Source organism: Dendrobates tinctorius, unplaced genomic scaffold (assembly GCF_039654945.1).
Source record: "Dendrobates tinctorius isolate UK_male_01 unplaced genomic scaffold, ASM3965494v1 ptg000147l, whole genome shotgun sequence".
NCBI lineage: Eukaryota > Metazoa > Chordata > Amphibia > Anura > Dendrobatidae > Dendrobates > Dendrobates tinctorius.
Window position 1 is genome coordinate 15,594,540 of NW_027361814.1, and position 19,370 is coordinate 15,613,909.

General features: G+C 45.2%; 1 protein-coding gene across 3 annotated transcripts in view; it reads left to right on the plus strand.

The window, feature by feature from the left end:
* Window positions 1-19,370, plus strand: part of LOC141049748 (alpha-2-macroglobulin-like protein 1) — a 355,320-nt gene that overhangs the window by 157,712 nt on the left and 178,238 nt on the right. For all 3 annotated transcript variants that reach the window (XM_073546474.1, XM_073546473.1, XM_073546476.1), the window contains 2 exons: window positions 744-914; window positions 2,116-2,367. In XM_073546474.1, the coding sequence (XP_073402575.1) occupies window positions 744-914; window positions 2,116-2,367 (423 nt within the window). The remainder of the gene's footprint in view (window positions 1-743; window positions 915-2,115; window positions 2,368-19,370) is intronic.

Below are 19,370 nucleotides of genomic sequence, written 5' to 3' on the forward strand. Positions count from 1 at the left end.
GCCTAGGTCATCACGTTGCCCACAGTGTCCGTGGATCCTGATTGGCTGAAAAAAAGCGCAAAACAAACTTTTGAAACGCGACTTTGGCGCGTAAGTCGCCGACCTCGTGGCCGACCTCATCCTAGGGTCGGGTTTCGTTTCATGAAACCCGACTTTGCCAAAAGTCGGCGACTTTTCAATTTTTTCGATCCGTTTCGCTCAACTCTAGTCTTCATCCTTGTACATCCGACCTGAGGAAGAGGTCATGGAATGGACCTCGAAACGCGTTGTCTTTGTATGTACCATGAAATAAAGCATTGATATTGGAACCTACTCCTAGAATCGACTGGATTTCCTCCATTTGAGGGTTGAAGTATAGCAGCCAGGTGTTTTTTTCCTTTTGGGATCTCCTCTTTGAGTAATGGAAGCAGATGCTGTCTGTCTACACCCTCCTGCTGCAGCTTCATTATATGGGATTGAGCGTATTTAGTAGTTGTGGCGCTATACAACCTCTTAGGGTGAGTACCCTGAACAATTCAATTTTTACTTATTATATCTGGTAAAGCCCTATGGGCGCGCTTTTGTGGTTTCTTTTATTTTCACCAGAGGTGATAAAAGATGAGGCTCTCAGGAGCTACACTTGTGAATTGGAATGGTGGGGATTAATTTGGGGGATATCCATAGAGATAAATTTTGGGCTTTATGTCAAAAGGATATGCTGCTTGAAATGGGTTTGCTCAACTGGTTCCTTTTCTCACCCTCAGCTTCAAGCCAAAGATGAAATGGGACAACCCAAAGTTAATGAAGACATAACCTTATTTATACATATAGATGAGAATTCTAATGTGACACATGTAAAACTGGTGACAGATTCCAATGGAATAGCAGAATTTACACTCAGTACCTCAGATTGGGAATCTTATATAACTATAACGGTAAGTCAGTCAGAAGATCTTTATATAGAAATGCATTGAATTTCCGTGCAGAAGAACAGTGCAGATTTGCTCCATTAAAGGAGCAATTGCAGTTACAAACAATTATCTAATCAGCATATTTCAAGGATACTGAATTCACAGTGATTTAAAAAGAAGGGACACAATGTTCAGAAGAGCACTGTAACCTTTCTGTTTAATAAATATTGGGGGTCTAAGCCCATGTCCCAAACATAACATGCCAAATGGTTAAAACTAGAGATTGCTCAACGAATACCTCTGTAATAGCACATGGCACTTTGCATGTGGACCGTATAATGAACTTGGGCTCAAAATACTTCAACAAAGGTTCATAAGAGTACATTATACTGCATAAAAGTACATTACGCAGCAAAAAACAACTTACATGCTGAAATGTACTTTTCAATTCTTTTTAATAATGTCATGGATTACATGTAGTCTACTAACACTTAAATACAAGAATATAAATTTTGTAAACTTATTTTAGAGTTTCATTGTACTGTCCCTCCAAAATCGGAAGATTTTCTGACGTTTGTAATCTATATATATAAACGCCTTATCATGTCTGTCTGTAACCAAAATCCCGCTGCGCTGACAGGTTGCGGCCGCAATTAGAAGGACCCACGCCACCGCTACTGTGCCGTCGGGAGATCAGCGGCGCTAGCCGCTGATCTCCCGACGGTTGCCGCGAGTCATCTCCGGGCGCACGGGCATCAGCGGCGACGCAACCGGAGATGCCCGGCGCTAGCCGGTACCCAGGGTCCGGAGGAGAAGAGACTCATTCGGACCCTCGATACCATAAACATGTAAAAAATAGAATTCAAGTAAAAAATAGTGATCTACTCACCTTCCGACGGCCCCCGGAATCTGTCCCTCCTCTCCCACGCTGCCGGCATCTTCCGTTCCCAGTACTGCTTTGCGCGAAATACCGCTGATGACATTGCGCTCTCGCGAGAGGACGTCAGCAACGGTCTTTGGCGCAAAGCAGTACTGGGAACGGAAGATGCCGGCAGCGTGGAGAAGAGGGACAGATTCCGGGGGCCGTCGGATGGTAAGTATATCACATTTTTTATTTTTATCTCCTGCTGGCCATATTCTAGAGTACCCGATGCTTTAGAATCGGGCCAGCAGCTAGTAAGAAACATATATGTTGTAAAGACCCAGTTGTGACTTCTTTTCTCAGGCACGTTGTTCATCTGATGCTCACGATGGTGATGTTGAGGATTATGACAATATTAGATATTATTTTCATTACTCTCTTTCCCGATGTATGTTGTGGCTTTCACCATATGAGCCTAAAACTGAAAGCTCAGTGAAAATACAAAAACATCCGAACGATATATCCTGTAACACTGATCAGACCGTGACTGTGGAATATGACATCCATAGGAAAAACCTCAATGATGACACGGATCATCTTGACTTTTATTACATTGTAAGTATTCTTATTCATGGAATTATAATTGTACATTTTGTATATTTGGAATTACCATAATAGTTTTCTTGTTTACAGGATACATAACAAGCATGATGGGATCCTTATGATCCTGCGATGATTTATCATGATCTTTTATATGACAAAAGTTAATTCAAGGGCATTTGTCTAATTGCAGGAAAGCCTCCCATTTTTGGTAATTTTTAAATGTCACATTATTAGTATTATTGAAAGAACTATGTTTTATTACATTGATCATATCATATTTAGCAGTTTTGTATAATACAAGTGTAGGATCGTGGGCCGACTGGGGGGTAGTCCCTTTCCACCGCAAACAGACTGGAGACAGAAACCAACATGCGTTCAAACAGGTCCTTTTTATTGGCCGTCCTCTCGACGACCACAGCAACACAACAGCTTCTACGCACAGGCCCGGGTACCTTTCACCTCCTGCCTTCTCCTAAGGCGACGTCCCTCTCGGTTCTTTCACTGTGGCTGCCTTAGGCCCACCACCACAGTGCTTCCCCTGGCTGAGTCCGTCTGTCTGGTACCCCCAGGCGTCCGCTGTCCTGCGGCTATCCTGTCAGGACCACCCCCCTGACTGTCTCTCCTTCCAGTCCCTTCCGGAGCTCGTCCTTCTTCAGTCTCCTCCTGCGCTGAACTCCTCCTGGACTGGATTGTCCCTGGGGCTCTCTCTCTCTCTTTTATTCCTTTGCCTGGGAATTCCCCTCCTGAGTCCCCGTAACTCCGCCCACCATGACTTTGCGGTTTCTTAAGCATTAGCTGCTGTTACGTCCTTTCCCTGCTTTCTTTTGTCTCCCCCTAGTGGCCACAAAACCCTCTCCTACACCGTCTCCTCCTAATTCCAGCTGTTTCCCCACACGGATATACTAATTCACATCAAGTATATTTACTGCACATCTTTACATTCACTTTTCTTCTTCAGACAGGTCCATGGGTCGGTCCACTTCCCTACATACCTCCTTCCTTTTACCATTGTCGTCCCCGACAATCTCGTACCCTTTGTTTTCCATTTTTGAACTTACCCACCTTCTTTTGTCCATGTGACAGGTTGTTGAGCAGAGCCTTGAGCCTTCTAGCTCTACCGGGGTGCTGAACAGAGCCGGGAGCAATCAAGCTCCGAGTAGCTTACAGCTACTCGCAGGCATGTGCGCCTCTATGACAATTCCTCTTTCATTGGGGTAGGACCACCCGGACTCCTCAACGGGTGCTCTCCCCCACTTTTCTCAATTTCAGAATTGCATTCAACTCTCTAGGGTAACACGACTGAGTCTCCGGCCTACCTGGTCACCGTGTGCTCCCCTCCTTTACTTTGGGTATCTGTCACAATATGTCTGGCTCTGCGTGATGCGACCTGATGATCCATTGGCCACAAAACCACCAGACAGACAAGGGGACACTGGGGAATCAATTACAACGGTGGGCCCTATGATAGGGAACGGGGAAGTGGACACCTCCTGCACTCTCCTAAGGAAGAGCCCTAAACTCTCCTCACGTTCCCTATACAGGTTCTTTCAACCTGTCACCGACCAGGATACTTCAGTCCCTCACTTGCCCTGCACCTATCCCTTACTAGGGAACTTGCAAGCGCGGACACTGGTCCTCGCCGCTGTACTAATAAACACCAGAGAAAACAACAGACAGGGAAAAACAAACAACACTTAGCTTTGCTCAGCAGTCAAGCACCCAGACACCGTTTCCAGCAGTAACACCAAGGCTCTAGATAAGCTGCAACAGCACTGCTCCAGATAGCTCCTCTGTTATGAATGGGTCACCGAGGAGGAACAACAAAAAAGCTAAGTCCCAGAAAACCAGAGAGGTTGGTAACTATGCAGATTGCAGATCCCTGATCTTAACCACACAACTAACAGTGGCAGTGGAGCGTTCCTACGATGTTCCTAGACGCCTCGTCACCGCCGGCAAGAAAAGGCAAAACTAACTGCCCCAGAGCAGACCCCAAAGGAATAGACAGCCCCCACACATGTATTGACGGTGAAGCAAGATGAAAACACAAACACAGGCAGGAAAATAGGCCGAGCAAACGATGGGGTCCTACTAACTAGAAAGGACAGGAAAGGAAAGCCACTGTCTGCAATCTGCCAAAAAACCCTACCAAAATAATGTCCAACACGTCTGATAGCAAAATTAACCCTGAAGTCACTAGACTTCTCCCACTATATCAGCACTCTGAAATATTCTAAAACAGAGCAAAAAGAGGCCAATCTAATAAGGGACAAAAAGGCAAATTGGCAAATACAGATAAATAGGAGTGGAAGTTCAGCACAGCCCCAGCAGGGGCAAGCTATCCACACAAGAAACTGAATTGACCAACAAGCGCTAGTGTGAACATTAGCAAAAAACAAACTTAACTTGAGAAGACTGTAAGAGAGCTGAAGTCCAAGACCTGAGAAGCAGACCGAATCACCAGCACCAGGATAGGGCGTCGGCTGTCTTATATCCAGTCTGATACTCCAGAGATCCAATCGTTATCCTCCTCATCAGGTGGCAGATCACTACCACTTAAACAAACCTCACAACCTCCTGTCACCACCAGAGGGAGAACGGAAGGAGAACTCTCAACTGGTGGAGCAGAAAATGAGCTCATAACACTCCTCTCATCAGCAAGGTTGGTTAGTGAATGACAACAGTGATCTGGAGCAGCTGCTGGCCTTTTATAGGAAGGAGGGGTGGTGGTCACACCTGCTGGCTAATTCAATGTGTAGTAACACCAGCGGCCACCGGGGGAAAAAACCCATTAGCAGAGTAACTAGAGTTGTAGTAACACCAGCGGCCACCGGGGGCAAAAACTAACATAAGCCCCCATGGCTTGAAAGGAAAAAAGCTTATATATCGGGATCCAGATCTGACATCGATCCAAAAATAGATCGTGACAGTATCTTGGTCACCTTGGACCTGATCCATGGACCACTGTCTGTTTCAATTTTCACAACCCATCTTGTACTTTCAGGTATAATCAGTCATGGCAAGCATTTTTCTAGTTTTGCACTTTGGACCTGTTGAACAATTTTCTTTTTGTATAACATTTTAAGCTAACTATACATAATTTCAACACGTACTGCTTTTAATAATTATAACACTTAAACTATTTTCTTCAACATATGGCATGGAGAATCATTTTTGAAAACAAAACATTAGTGCACCCGCTTCCTTTGCGGAAAGTACCCCCCCACACATCCCTGCCATATCAAGAGCTGGGGTATTTTACTCCTGAGGGGACGTGGAACAGTCCCCATGCTGCGCAACAGTGCACAGCAATCCTGGTAGTCCGTGCTCCAGGCCGTCTCCTGATGGCCAATTTTCCGCCAGCAGCAAGGAACTCCGCAGCCATGGTGCTCCGGGATGTCTTGACTGCTCCTGGGCCCCGAGTGTCCTTAGTGCCCGAGACTCAGGAGTCCACCTCCCCTTCACGGGGTTCCACATTCCTCAGGGTACACAATAACTGCCAAGGCATAGTAGCTGCAGGGGCAGTATTCCTTGTAAAAGGATACACTGTCTCCCATCCGCAGGGCCCTCCCATGCTTAATGGAGGCCATGTTCAGGTACACCTTGTGGCCAGTCTCCGTTTCTCTGATGAAACCGTAGCCCCTCTCGACATTCATGTACACGAGCTGCCGGTACACCAAGGGACAGACATGGCTGCCTCCCCCTTCTCGTGCAGCAGCGCCCAGACCTCCCACTCTTTGGCCTTCCTCTGTGACATGACATCAGCAATCCAGACAAAGGGCCCAGTATAGGCCATGGAGCCTGGCGAGTAGGCTGCAGCCGGAGCCGAGAGCGGGGCAGAGGCGGTCGCTGATACCGGTGAGTAGGCTGCAGCCGAGGCTGAGAGTGGGGAAGAAGCAGCAATGGGTACCAGTGAATAAGCCGCACCCAGAGTTGAGAGTGGGGCAGAGGTGACTGCAGGCCTTAGTGAGTAGGCCGCGGATCCGCTCCGCACCGAAGATGTGGGATGGGGAGCAGCCGGGCGGGGCAGCTCGGGGTCGATGGCGTGGACATCGATCGGCCCTGCATTGGCCGCGGATCCATCGGGATCTGGGGGCGCTGGATGAGGGTAGGCTGAAGGGGGAGGCTGAGGGCCAGTGTCGGGGCCCTTGGGCCTGGCTCGTGTACGGGGCGTGGGGGCGGGAACTGCCTGTGGTGCCGCCGGCAGGGCAGGGGGAACGCTCACCTTCCCCGGTGCCGCAGCTCCCTTCAGGCCGCCCTGCAGCTCTTCCAGGAGTCGGTGCCTCTGTGCGACTGGAGGGCCTGAAGTGTCGTTGGTCTCAGTCGCTCCTTCGATGCTCCCGATCCCATCGTCTGGAGTGCACCGCTGCTCTTCATCCCGCCATCCACCAAACCAGGGGAAGAGTCTTGAGGAGCTCATTTGTATATTCCCAGTGCCTTCTGGGATAGGTGAAGAGTCTCCGAGAGCTCAACGATCACTGGGTTTTGGCAGTTGCAGCTGAAAAGAGGTAGTCGGAAAACCAGGGGAAGAGTCTTGAGGAGATCATTTGCATATTCCCAGTGCCTTCTGGGATAGGTGAAGAATCAACGCTGTCGGCGCGCAAATTCTGGCTCATCTTTCATCGTTTTTAAGAAATCTCAATATGGAAGAATCCAGGAGCCATTTGGTGAGCTGCATTACCTGCTACATGTTCACAGACTTACCAGTGGAAAAGCCAAACTTCACATGCCACAAATGCAAGCTTGTGTCCCTGTTGGAGGAAAAGTTGCAAAATCTCGAAGAGAGGTTATCTACGTTGAAGATCATTAAGGAAGGTGAAGAGTTCTTAGACAGAGCAGAATTATCTCTTCATGTTACAGAAAGAGAAGAAATTCGAAGTGCACCTGAAGAAACAGAGGAATGGAGACATGTGACCCAGAGAAGCAGGAGGATCAGGAGGCAGTCAGCACCCATACTTCTCAGGAACCAGTACCAGGCTCTCACGCATGAAAACGATGAAGAAATACATCAGGATAAGACTTTGCCCACAAACAGCAACCTTGTACGCCTTCAGAGTACTCCTTGATGGAGAAAGAAAAATGTTGTGAAGAAGAAACGGAGAGTGGTGGTCATGGGGGATTCCCTGTTGAGAGGAACAGAGGCCGCTATCTGCAGACCGGATATAACTTCAAGAGAAATGTGCTGTCTTCCAGGTGCGAAAATTAAAGATGTGTCTGACAGGATATCAGGACTATTCAGACCTACAGATGACTACCCATTCCTGCTACTACATGTAGGGACAAATGACACCGCAAGAAACGACCTGGAAACCATCTGCAGAGACTTTGAAGACTTAGACAAGGAAGTGAAAGAACTGGAAGCGCAGGTGGTCTTCTCTTCCATCCTCCCAGTGGATGGCCATGGAACAAGGAGGTGGAATAAGATTCAGCAGGTGAACAACTGGCTACGTCGATGGTGCCGTCAGCAACGATTTGGATTTATGGATCACAGAGTGAATTACCTATACGATGGACTACTTGCTAGAGATGGGGTGCACCTTACGAAGACTGGAAAACATGTATTTGGAAGTCGCCTTGCTACACTTGTAAGGAGAGCTTTAAACTAGAACAACATGGGAAGGGAAGCAAAAGGCCAGAAAAAGCCATACACCTGACAAATGCTATTGAGAACTCTGCTATTAGAAGTGGAAAGGAAGAACAAAGACAAAAGAATCTAAATAATAAAAATATTGGAGAAAGAGAAACCAATCACAAAAATGTTTCTATACTAATGCACAAAGCATGGGCAACAAACAAAGAGAATTGGAACTACTAACACAGGAAAAGAAATATGATGTCATTGGAATCACTGAAACTTGGTGGGACGATACACATGATTGGAATACAAGACTAGAAGGATACAACTTATTTGCAAGAAACAGACTTGATAAACGAGGTGGAGGTGTCTCATTGTATGTTAGAAACTGTTTGGGTAAGAATACAAGGACAGAAGAATGGAAAGGACACCATTGGAGGCATTTACTACAGGCCGCCTGTGCAAGCTGAAGATATGGATGAACTCTTTATGCGTCAAATGGCCAAGTTCTCCAAAAAATATGACATAGTTGTCATGGGAGATTTCAACTATCCAGACATTTGTTGGGAATCTCTCTCAGGCAAAACTAACAGGTCAAGGAAATTCTTATCCTCTCTTGCTGACAACTTTATCTTCCAAAAGGTAGGGGAGAAAACAAGGGGAACTGCTACCTTGGATCTAATCCTTATAAACAGGGAGGAAATGGTTGAGGAGGTAAAAGTGGCTGGGACCCTAGGAGGTAGCGACCATGCTATTTTAGAATTTTGGATAACTAGAGGAGGAAGACCTGTGAAGACTCAGACGTCAAGGTTAGATTTCAGAAAGGCAGATTTTAAGGGATTCAGAAAGAGAATTGGTGGGATCCAATGGCTGGATATCCTTACGGACAAAAATGTCCAGGAAGGATGGGAAATCTTGAAAAATGAAATTCTCAAAGCACAATTGTTAACAATTCCGAAAAGAGGGAAGAATAGGAAGCATTTAAGGAAGCCAGGATGGATGAACACAGAACTTAAGCACATGCTAAAAAGGAAGAAAAAAATGTTTATAAAATGGAAAGAGGGAGGCATATCTAAAGAAGAATATAATTCTGTCTGCAGAACCTGCAGGGCACAAATCAGATTATGTAAAGCTGATAATGAATTGAGGCTTGCAAGAGATGTCAAAAGCAATAATAAAGGATTTTGGGGATATGTCAAAAGTAAAAGAAAAGTCAAAGATGCTATAGGATTTTTACAGGATGAAAATGATGAAATGGTAAGACAGAATGTTGAGAAGGCCGAACTTTTAAATTCCTATTTTGCATCTTTTTTCTCTCAGAAAGGAAATGTAACATCAACGGTTCTTCACTGTCCTATTAAGGGAATAGAAGAATCCAGGATAACTATAAACAGAAAGATAGTGAGGAAACACTTAGCTAACCTAAATGAATTCAAGTCTCCAGGTCCAGATGAATTACACCCCAGAGTACTGAAGGAGATAGCAGAAGAAATTTTTGAACCCCTCTCCATAATCTTTGAAAATTCTTGGAGAACAGGAGAAGTCCCAGAAGACTGGAGAAGAGCAAATGTTGTTCCTATCTTCAAAAAGGGGAAGAGGGTGGACCCAGGCAACTATAGGCCGGTGAGTCTGACTTCTATACCAGGAAAGATCTTTGAACAAATTATTAAACAACATGTATGTCAGTACCTGGATAAGAATGAAGTGATTAAACAGAGTCACCATGGGTTTGTAACTAATAAGTCATGTCAGACTAACTTAATTTCCTTCTATGACGGAATCACTGATTGGGTGGATCAAGGAAATGCTGTAGATATAGTATATCTTGACTTCAGCAAAGCATTTGACAAAGTATCTCATACAATCCTTATTGAAAAAATGACTAAGTATGGAATGGACAAGGCAATTGTTAGGTGGATTCATAACTTGCTTAGTGATCGGACCCAAAGAGTGGTCATAAATGGCTGCACATCCAGTTGGAAGAATGTCTCAAGTGGGGTACCACAGGGCTCTGTCCTGGGTCCTGTATTGTTCAACATCTTTATCAACGATTTAGATGAAGGAATTGAGGGTAAACTGATTAAATTTGCTGATGACACAAAGCTAGGAGGGATAGCTAATACTAGAGAAGAGAGAGAGAGGATTCAAAAAGATATAAATAAACTGGAGAAGTGGGCAGCAACTAACAGAATGGTTTTTAACAGGGAAAAATGCATAGTATTACATCTGGGCAATAAAAATGAAAATTGCATATACAGAATGGGAGGAATAGGGCTAAGCAACAGCACATGTGAAAAAGACTTGGGTATACTAATAGATCACAGACTGAATATGAGTCAACAGTGTGATGCAGCAGCAAAAAAGGCAAATGCAATTCTAGGATGTATTAACAGAAGAATACAGTCTAGATCACGTGAAGTCATTATTTCCCTCTACTCCTCTTTGGTCAGACCTCATCTGGAATATTGTGTCCAATTTTGGACACCACATTTAAAAAAAGACATCAACAAACTGGAGCAAGTTCAGAAAAGAGCGACCAGAATGGTGACCGGTCTGCAAACCCTGTCTTATGAGGAAAGGTTGCAGGATTTGGGAATGTTTAGTTTGCAAAAGAGAAGACTGAGAGGAGACTTAATAGCTGTCTACAAATATCTAAAGGGCTGTCATATTGTAGAAGGATCAACTTTATTCTCATTTGCACAAGGAAAGACTAGAAGCAATGGGATGAAACTGAATGGGAGGAGACACAGATTAGATATTAGAAAAAACTTTTTGACAGTTAGAGTGATCAATGAGTGGAACAAGCTGCCAGGAGAAGTGGTGAGTTCTCCTTCAATGGAAGTCTTCAAACAGAGGCTGGACAGACATCTGACTGGGATGATTTAGCGAATCCTGCATTGAGCAGGGGGTTGGACCATATGGCCCAGGAGGTCCCTTCCAACTCTACGATTCTATGATTCTATGATTCTATGAGGACCAGCCTCCAGGCCCTATGGTTCTGCAGGGAGAGTCGGCAAAGGTTCCTCCAGTGGCTGCCCCGGCATGGTCTGTGCCGCGGGCGAGCACACCGTCATCTCCAGCTCCGCAGGTCCAGCCATCAGCAGCTGTAGTGGGGTCCCAGGTCAGTCTTCCTCCAGGGTGAGTGTCCTGTACACTGGCAGTGACACCCAGGTGCGGGTAACTCGGCAGCCCTTGATCTCCCGCCGCAATTGCCACTTCATCCATCCAAGGCATTGGCCGCTGCAGAGTCGCATCGTGTCCGATGTCCAGAAGCTTAATGGTGCTAGGCAGCCGCACCCAGCCTGGTTAACAATGTCACTCCTGTTCCTGGGTGGGACTCTGGCCGGCCCCTCCACCCATTTTCCAGCGTTTAGGGGGAATGGGCAGCTGTCACTGGATGTACACCGCTCCCCCCAGGGGTGGGCTCGGCTTAACTCACCCCGGCAGTCTCTTTTGGTGCTGTAGTCCTCCACTTCGACAGCTGACATTTCACTGGTTTGCCAAAGTCACTTTCAGGGTACTTGTAATCCAATCCGATAATGTCAAGTAAAGTCCACAGATCACAATCTTCAACCCGCTCCTTGCGGATTCTTTCAATCTAGTCCAGTCCATAAATTGCAGCAAATTCTTCAACCTGCTCAGCCCGGGTCCTTTAAATCTTCGGCGCTGTCTCATCGCTGACTGTGGATTGGTGGTGATGATCCTGTCGACTACGCCACTTGTAGGATCGTGGGCCGACTGGGGGGTGGTCCTTTTCTGCAGCAAACAGACTGGAGACAGAAACCAACGTGCGTTCAAACAGGTCCTCTTTATTGGCCATCCTCTCGACGACCACAGCAACACAACAGCTTCTATGCACAGGCCTGGGTACCTTTCATCTTCTGCCTTCTCCTAAGGCAATGTCCCTCGCGTTTCTTTCACTGCGCCTGCCTTAGGCCCACCACCACAGCACTTCCCCTGGCTGAGTCCGTCTGTCTGGTACCCCCAGGCCTCCTCTGTCCTGCGGATATCCTGTCAGGGCCACCCCCCTGACTGTCTCTCCTTCCAGTCCCTTCCGGAGCTCGTCCTTCTTCAGTCTCCTCCTGCGCTGAACTCCACTTGGACTGGGTTCTCCCTGGGGCTCTCTCTCTCTCTTTGATTCCCTTGCCTGGGAATTCCCCTCCTGAGTCCCCGTAACCCCGCTTACCATGACTTTGCGGTTAGCTGCTGTTATGTCCTTTCCCTACTTTCTTTTGTCTCCCTCTAGTGGCCAACCCTCAGTACTGCACCGTCTCCTTTTCCTGCTATTCTTTGTCTCCCCCTAGTGGCCATAACCCGGTCCTACACCGTCTCTTCCTAATTCCAGCTGTTTCCCCACACGCATATACTAATTCACATCAAGTATATTTACTGCACATCTTTATGTTCACTTTTCTTCTTCAGACAGGTCAATGGGTCAGTCCACTTCCCTACACAAGCTTACCATTCAGTACCAGAGATATATACTGCCCAAAAAAATAAAGGGAACACTATTCCATTTGCAACAGACTGTTTGTGTTCCCATTAATTTTTTTGAGCAGTATATTTATCTCTGTATTAGCACTTTCAATAGTACTTTATAGTTTGTTGTTTGATTGACACATTGCTTTCAGCATTTCAGCAATAGTGTTCTCTTGAAGAAGCTAAGGATTGGGAATGCAAGCGGTTACACTGATCAAAGATTAAATGTGGAGGACAAAATAAAACTCTCCCACAAAGCTTCGTCCACAGATATGGTCAGATCCATATTTGAGAACATAATTGCAAACTTAGTAAAGTGTTCCATGATGGAAATTAGGTGACTATAAAGTCCTTCTTTGTTCCCCTTCTTGCCAAATTACACTTCTTGCACTGCTTTCTAACATTGTAAATGATCTTGTGTAACTTAGGATGATAGTAAAACTTATGTAACTAGCCGACAATCGTTGTACTACCAAAGAGTCCCTTCTTTTCATACATCCAATCACTGCTGCTCTAGCTTATTTTCTAGGCAGTACTGTTTGCCAGATGGGATTTCTTTCTTTTGGCAATTTAACCTGTCAATTCAACACACCTTCATTGATTGTTAGCCAATCCCATTGCTTCACCAATTGCTTTATTACATTTCATAAGCCATCTTTATTATCTTTATGTCGTTATATCCCTGTCACAAGCCACTGCTTCTAAGCCTCAGTGTAACCTACTGTTTTTAATATCACCACTCTTAAAGAAGCACTACCATCAAAGTTTTTATCCCCTTCATATATTTCAATCATCCCATCATATAGCACTGTGTACTTAGAATTGCTCATTTTGCCCTCTACCCAGCTAATTCTCCTGGTGAAATATTGTCTTCCCCACCGCAGCTTCCATGGTGTTGCCGTATCATTCTCTTTCTGCAGTGTGAGAATCTCGATGAATTCTCTTAACATCCCTTTCAAGAATTCCATACAAGCTTCTATTGACTTATCTTTCTTTAACTTTTTGAGTTCATTATGCCTTTATCTTCATCAACTGATTTCTTAAGCCCAGGACAAATTTATCTGTTATGGGTTATCAGCATCCCAATAAGCTCTTGAATTTCTGTTATCAGTCTTCAAGATACAGTAGTTGAAATATTTATTACAGTTCAACATTGCAGTTAAACCGCCTCACCTGAGAGCAGATAAGGTGGAGGTGTTTTTCTGCTCCGTTCATCTCAATGTGGTTTCCAGGTAATCCCCCTTTTACCCTTACTCATGTTTCCTTAGACCGTTAGACTCTTCAAAACCTTCTCCCTGTGAGTGGTGGTTGTGTTTTGCCATCCAAGCAAAACCAACTAGTAACATAGTAACATAGTAATTAAGGTTGAAGGGAGACTTTAAGTCCATCTAGTTCAACCCATATCCTATCCTAACTTGCCCTAACATGTTGATCCAGAGGAAGGCAAAAAAAACCCATGTGGCAACAGTAAGCTTCACATTGGGGAAAAAAATTCCTTCCCGACTCCACATACGGCAATCAGACTAGCTCCCTGGATCAACGCAATATTAAGGAGACTAGTGTATATACCCTGTAATATTATACTTTTCAAGAAAGGCATCCAGTCCCTTCTTAAATTTTAGTAGTGAATCACTCATTACAACATCATATGGCAGAGAGTTCCATAGTCTCACTGCTCTTACAGTAAAGAATCCGCGTCTGTGAGTATGCTTAAACCTTCTTTCCTCCAGACGTAGAGGATGCCCCCTTGTCCCCGTCACAGGTCTAAGAGTAAAAAGATCATTAGAAAGGTCTTTGTATTGTCCCCACATATATTTATACATTGTAATAAGATCACCCCTAAGCCTTCGATTCTCCAAACTAAATAACCCCAAGTGTAATAACCTGTCTTGGTATTGCAGACCCCCTAGTTCCCTAATAACCTTGGTCGCTCTTCTCTGCACCCGCTCCAGTTCAGCTATGTCTTTCTTATACACCGGAGACCAGAACTGTACACAGTATTCTAAGTGTGGTCGCACTAGTGACTTATATAGAGGTAAAATTATGTTCTCCTCATGAGCATCTATGCCTCTTTTAATGCATCCCATTATTTTATTTGCCTTTGCAGCAGCTGCTTGACTCTGGCCACTAAATGTGAGTTTGTCGTCCACCCATACACCCAGGTCTTTTTCAGTGACTGTTTTGCCCAGTGTTTTACAATTAAGCACATAATTATACAACTTGTTCGTTCTACCCAAGTGCATGACCTTACATTTATCCCCATTAAAGCTCATTTGCCATTTATCAGCCCAAGCTTCTAGTTTACATAAATCCTCCTGTAATATAAAATTGTCCTCCTCTGTATTAATTACCCTGCAGAGTTTAGTGTCATCTGCAAATATTGAAATTCTACTCTCTATGCCCCCTACAAGGTCATTAATAAATATGCTAAAAAGAAGCGGGCCCAAAACTGACCCCTGTGGTACCCCACTGCTAACCGTGACCCAGTCCGAGTGTGCTCCATTAATAACCACCCTTTGTTTCCTATCCCTGAGCCAGCTCTTAACCCACCTACACATATTTTCCCCTATCCCCATTGTTCTCATTTTATGTATCAACCTTTTGTGTGGCACCGTATCAAAAGCTTTTGAAAAGTCCATGTACACCACGTCCACTGCATTCCCTTGGTCCAGTCCGGAACTTACCTCTTCATAAAAGCTTATCAGATTAGTCTGACAGGAACGGTCTCTTGTAAACCCATGTTGATATTGGGTCATAAGGTTATTCTTCTCCAGATACTCCAGTATAGTATCTCTTAGAAAACCCTCCAGGATTTTACCCACAGTTGAGGTTAAACTTACAGGCCTATAATTTCCAAGTTCAGTTTTTGTCCCCTTTTTGAATATTGGCACCACATTTGCTATACGCCAGTCCTGTGGTACAGACCCTGTTATTATGGAATCTTTAAAGATTAAAAATAGTGGTCTATCAATGACTGTGCTTAATTCCTGCAGTACTCGGGGGTGTATCCCATCCGGGCCCGGGGATTTGTCAATTTTAGTGATTTGTAGACGCCGCCGTACTTCCTGCTGGGTTAAGCAGGTGACATTTAATGGAGAATTTTTATCCCTGATCATGTTATCCATCATGGGATTTTCTTGTGTAAATACTGTTGAAAAAAAGTCATTTAGCATATTGGCTTTTTCCTCATCCTCATCCACCATTTCACCCAGACTATTTTTAAGGGGACCAACACTATCATTTTTTAGCTTCTTACTATTTATGTAGTTAAAGAATATTTTGGGATTATTTTTACTTTCTCTGGCAATGAGTCTCTCTGTCTCAATCTTTGCTGTCTTGATTTGCTTTTTACAGAATTTATTTAATCTTCTGTATTTATTTAATGCCTCATCACTACCTACTTGCTTTAATTCTCTAAATGCTTTATTTTTATCTCTTATTGCGCCCCTTACAGCTCTATTTAGCCATAGTGGTTTCCTCCTATTTCTCGCATGTTTATTCCCATACGGTATATATTGTGCACAGATCCTATTCAGGATGCTAATAAACGTCTCCCATTTTCTTTGTGTATTTTTATGTCTCAGGATATCGTCCCAGTTAATTGCACCAAGATCATCTCTCATCCGTTGGAAATTTGCCTTCCTGAAGTTTAGTGTCCTTGTAACCCCTCTACTACACATCTTATTAAAGGATACATGAAAACTTATTAATTTGTGATCACTATTACCCAAGTGACCCCCAACCCTTACATTTGATATGCGGTCTGGCCTGTTGGATAATATTAGGTCTAGCAGTGCCCCCCCTCTTGTTGGGTCCTGAACCAGTTGTGAAAGGTAATGGTCTCTCATAGTAGTCAAAAACCTATTACCTTTGCTGGAACTGCAGGTTTCGGTTCCCCAATGTATTTCAGGGTAGTTGAAGTCCCCCATAATAATGACTTCTCCTTGAGTCGCTGCTTCATCTATTTGCTTTATGAGGATATTCTCTGTAGCTTCCATTATTTTTGGAGATTTATAACAAACCCCTATCAGTAATTTATTATTTTTCCCCCCTCCCCTTATCTCTACCCACAGGGACTCTACATTTTCATTAGATTCATATATATTATCACGAAGGATGGGTTTTAAGGATGATTTTACATATAAACACACGCCTCCCCCTCGCTTATTTGTACGGTCATTTCTGAACAGACTATAGCCCTGTAAATTAACTGCCCAGTCATGGCTCTCATCCAGCCATGTCTCAGATATCCCCACCATGTCATAATTATGTTCCAACAACATTAACTCCAATTCCTCCATTTTGTTGGCGAGACTTCTGGCATTAGTATACATGCACTTTATGTATCTCTCTGTACCTCTATTCTTTCTTAAATTATTAACTGTTCTAACCCCACCCCCCATGCCACCCCCACCCCCAATGTCATTATTTGTGCCCAGGTCTCTATCTGCACTGTCTTCCCCTCCTATAAAAGGAATACCCTCCCCCCCCGTCCCTAGTTTAAACACTCCTCCAACCTTCTAGCCATTTTCTCCCCCAGCACAGCTGCACCCTCCCCATTGAGGTGCAGCCCGTCCCCAGCGTAGAACCTGTAGCCAACTGAGAAGTCGGCCCAGTTCTGCAGGAACCCAAACCCCTCCTTCCTACACCAATTCCTGAGCCACTTATTAACCTCCCTAATCTCCCGTTGCCTCTCTGGCGTGGCACGTGGTACAGGAAGTATTTCCGAAAATACCACCTTGGAGGTCCTTGCTTTAAGCTTACAGCCTAATTCCCTGAAATCATCTTTAAGGACCTTCCACCTACCTCTAACTTTGTCATTTGTGCCAATGTGCACCATGACCGCTGGATCCTCACCAGCCCCTCCCAGTAATCTGTCAACCCGATCAGCGATGTGTCGGACTCGAGCGCCAGGTAGGCAGCACACCGTTCGACGATCCCTGTCTTTGTGACAGATTGCCCTATCTGTTCCCCTAATAATTGAGTCTCCCACTACCAGAACCTGTCTGGCCTGCCCTGCTCTCCTATTTCCCCCCTTACTGGAGAAGACACTCCTCCGGCTTTCAGAGGACATGCCTTGCTGCAGCAGTGCTACTCCTGCACTAACACTCCCCTCATCTGCCAACTTTGCAAACTTATTGGGGTGTGCCAGATCAGGACTAGCCTCCCTGGTGCTCTTCCCTCTACCCCGCCTTCTAACTGTCACCCAGCTAGCTGCTTCATTGTCCTGCAGCTCCAACCTAGCATCCCCCCCCTCATCTATCCCATTGAGCGTCTGCTCAGTGAGCAGAAGACTCCTTTCCATATTGTCTATGGATCTCAGTGTTGCCAGCTGCACATTTAGATCCAGTATCTGGGCTTCCAAATGCACAACGTGCTCACATCTTGCACAGCAGTATGCACCCTCGACCGGCTGTTCAAGGATTTCATACATGCGGCAAGACGTGCACTGGATGGCATTGGCAATAGTGGAGCACATCCTAATGGGGATTGCACCAGACAATAAGATAAGCAAAAGTAAATAAAAAAAAAAAAAAAAGTATTACTATAACAGCAATTCAGTAAGACCTCCCTTGGAAACTCTCTGAATCTAAAGTCACTGAATTTCAAGTCACACACTTACCACAGTTCGCACTTACGCTCAGGTCACACTCAGCTCATTCACACTCGCTCAGGAAGAAGAATTAAAAGAGTTTTTTTTTTTTTCCCCCTTTCACCAGCACACCACCTTGCTGCTCAAAGCACTTCCAAAAGTACCTCAATCACTTTCCCACCTGGCTTCCACCTTTTATCTATCCAGTAAAATTCCTGCTCTCATCATGGAGGACTTTTACATCCCCATTGATAATCCAATCTGCCAAATCTCTCACTCATCTTTTTTCTCTAATCTCCTCTTTTGGCCTTTCATAGCTTACTAACTCTTCTACACATGAGGATGGGAGTACTCTGGACCTGGTCTTCTCATGGCTCTGCTCTGTGTGTGACTTTACTAACTCCCCTCTTCCGCTCTCTGAACACAATCTTCTTTTCTTCTCTATCAAGAACTGTCTCCCCTCTCAGGATGCCCCCATTTACTGTACATGTAAGGCGGCCAGGGTGGTAGTCGTGGCAATGGGCTGGTCTGTTCCCACACCCTGGCGCCCCACAGATGAAATGAAAAGTCCTTTCTGCTGCAAGTGCAGCGTGCACAACTTACAGTTACTGTTTCCAGGTTCCATAAAGCACCGCAGAGTCACTGTTCTTTTCAAACAGTTCAACTTTACTAATAACATGGGCACTCATCACTTTGGCAGCACAATTCACACAGAGTCATGAATTCTGCAGTTTCCCTGCCTTCTGAGTCGACTCTATTCCTTCTGTATCCTCTCTTTCTTTTCTCATGGCAATCCTTGCCATCTTTGTGGACAAAACCTGTCCTATCCGCACTTCCTGCGTCACCACCTCCGTGTCAGCCCCTCATCCGTTTCCAATTGGGAAAGGTGTCAGGAGTGCCATCCCAGCAGCTCCTGCTTTGGTCTTAGACCCTGGATCCTGATTAGGGTTGGTCCTGCTGAACTGGTGCCCATCTGTACTATTATCTGCCTGGGGCCCCTTACTGCCATCACAGCTTTATCCCCACAGCCAGGCGTCTGCTTCATCCACTGCATGCACCTTGACCTGGGCAAGGCTGCCCGGTGTTAGCGTTGGAGGATTGCACTAATTAAAATGTAAAATAAAAGTGCAATCGCAACCTAGGGTCCACCATGCAGAGATTGAACCTGCTGCTAGTGTATATGATGATGGAACTAAACAGCGAGCTTTCACCTTAGATGTACTGTGTTATCACCAGTCCCAGTGGCTGGGTAAGAATGGAAGACCACAGCACCAGATAATGGTTGGGATCTATCCTGCACAGTGGGAGAGTCCCGGTGCCTAACACCCAAGCTCTGGCTCTAATCAGGAACTGCCTGTCCTATATCTCACT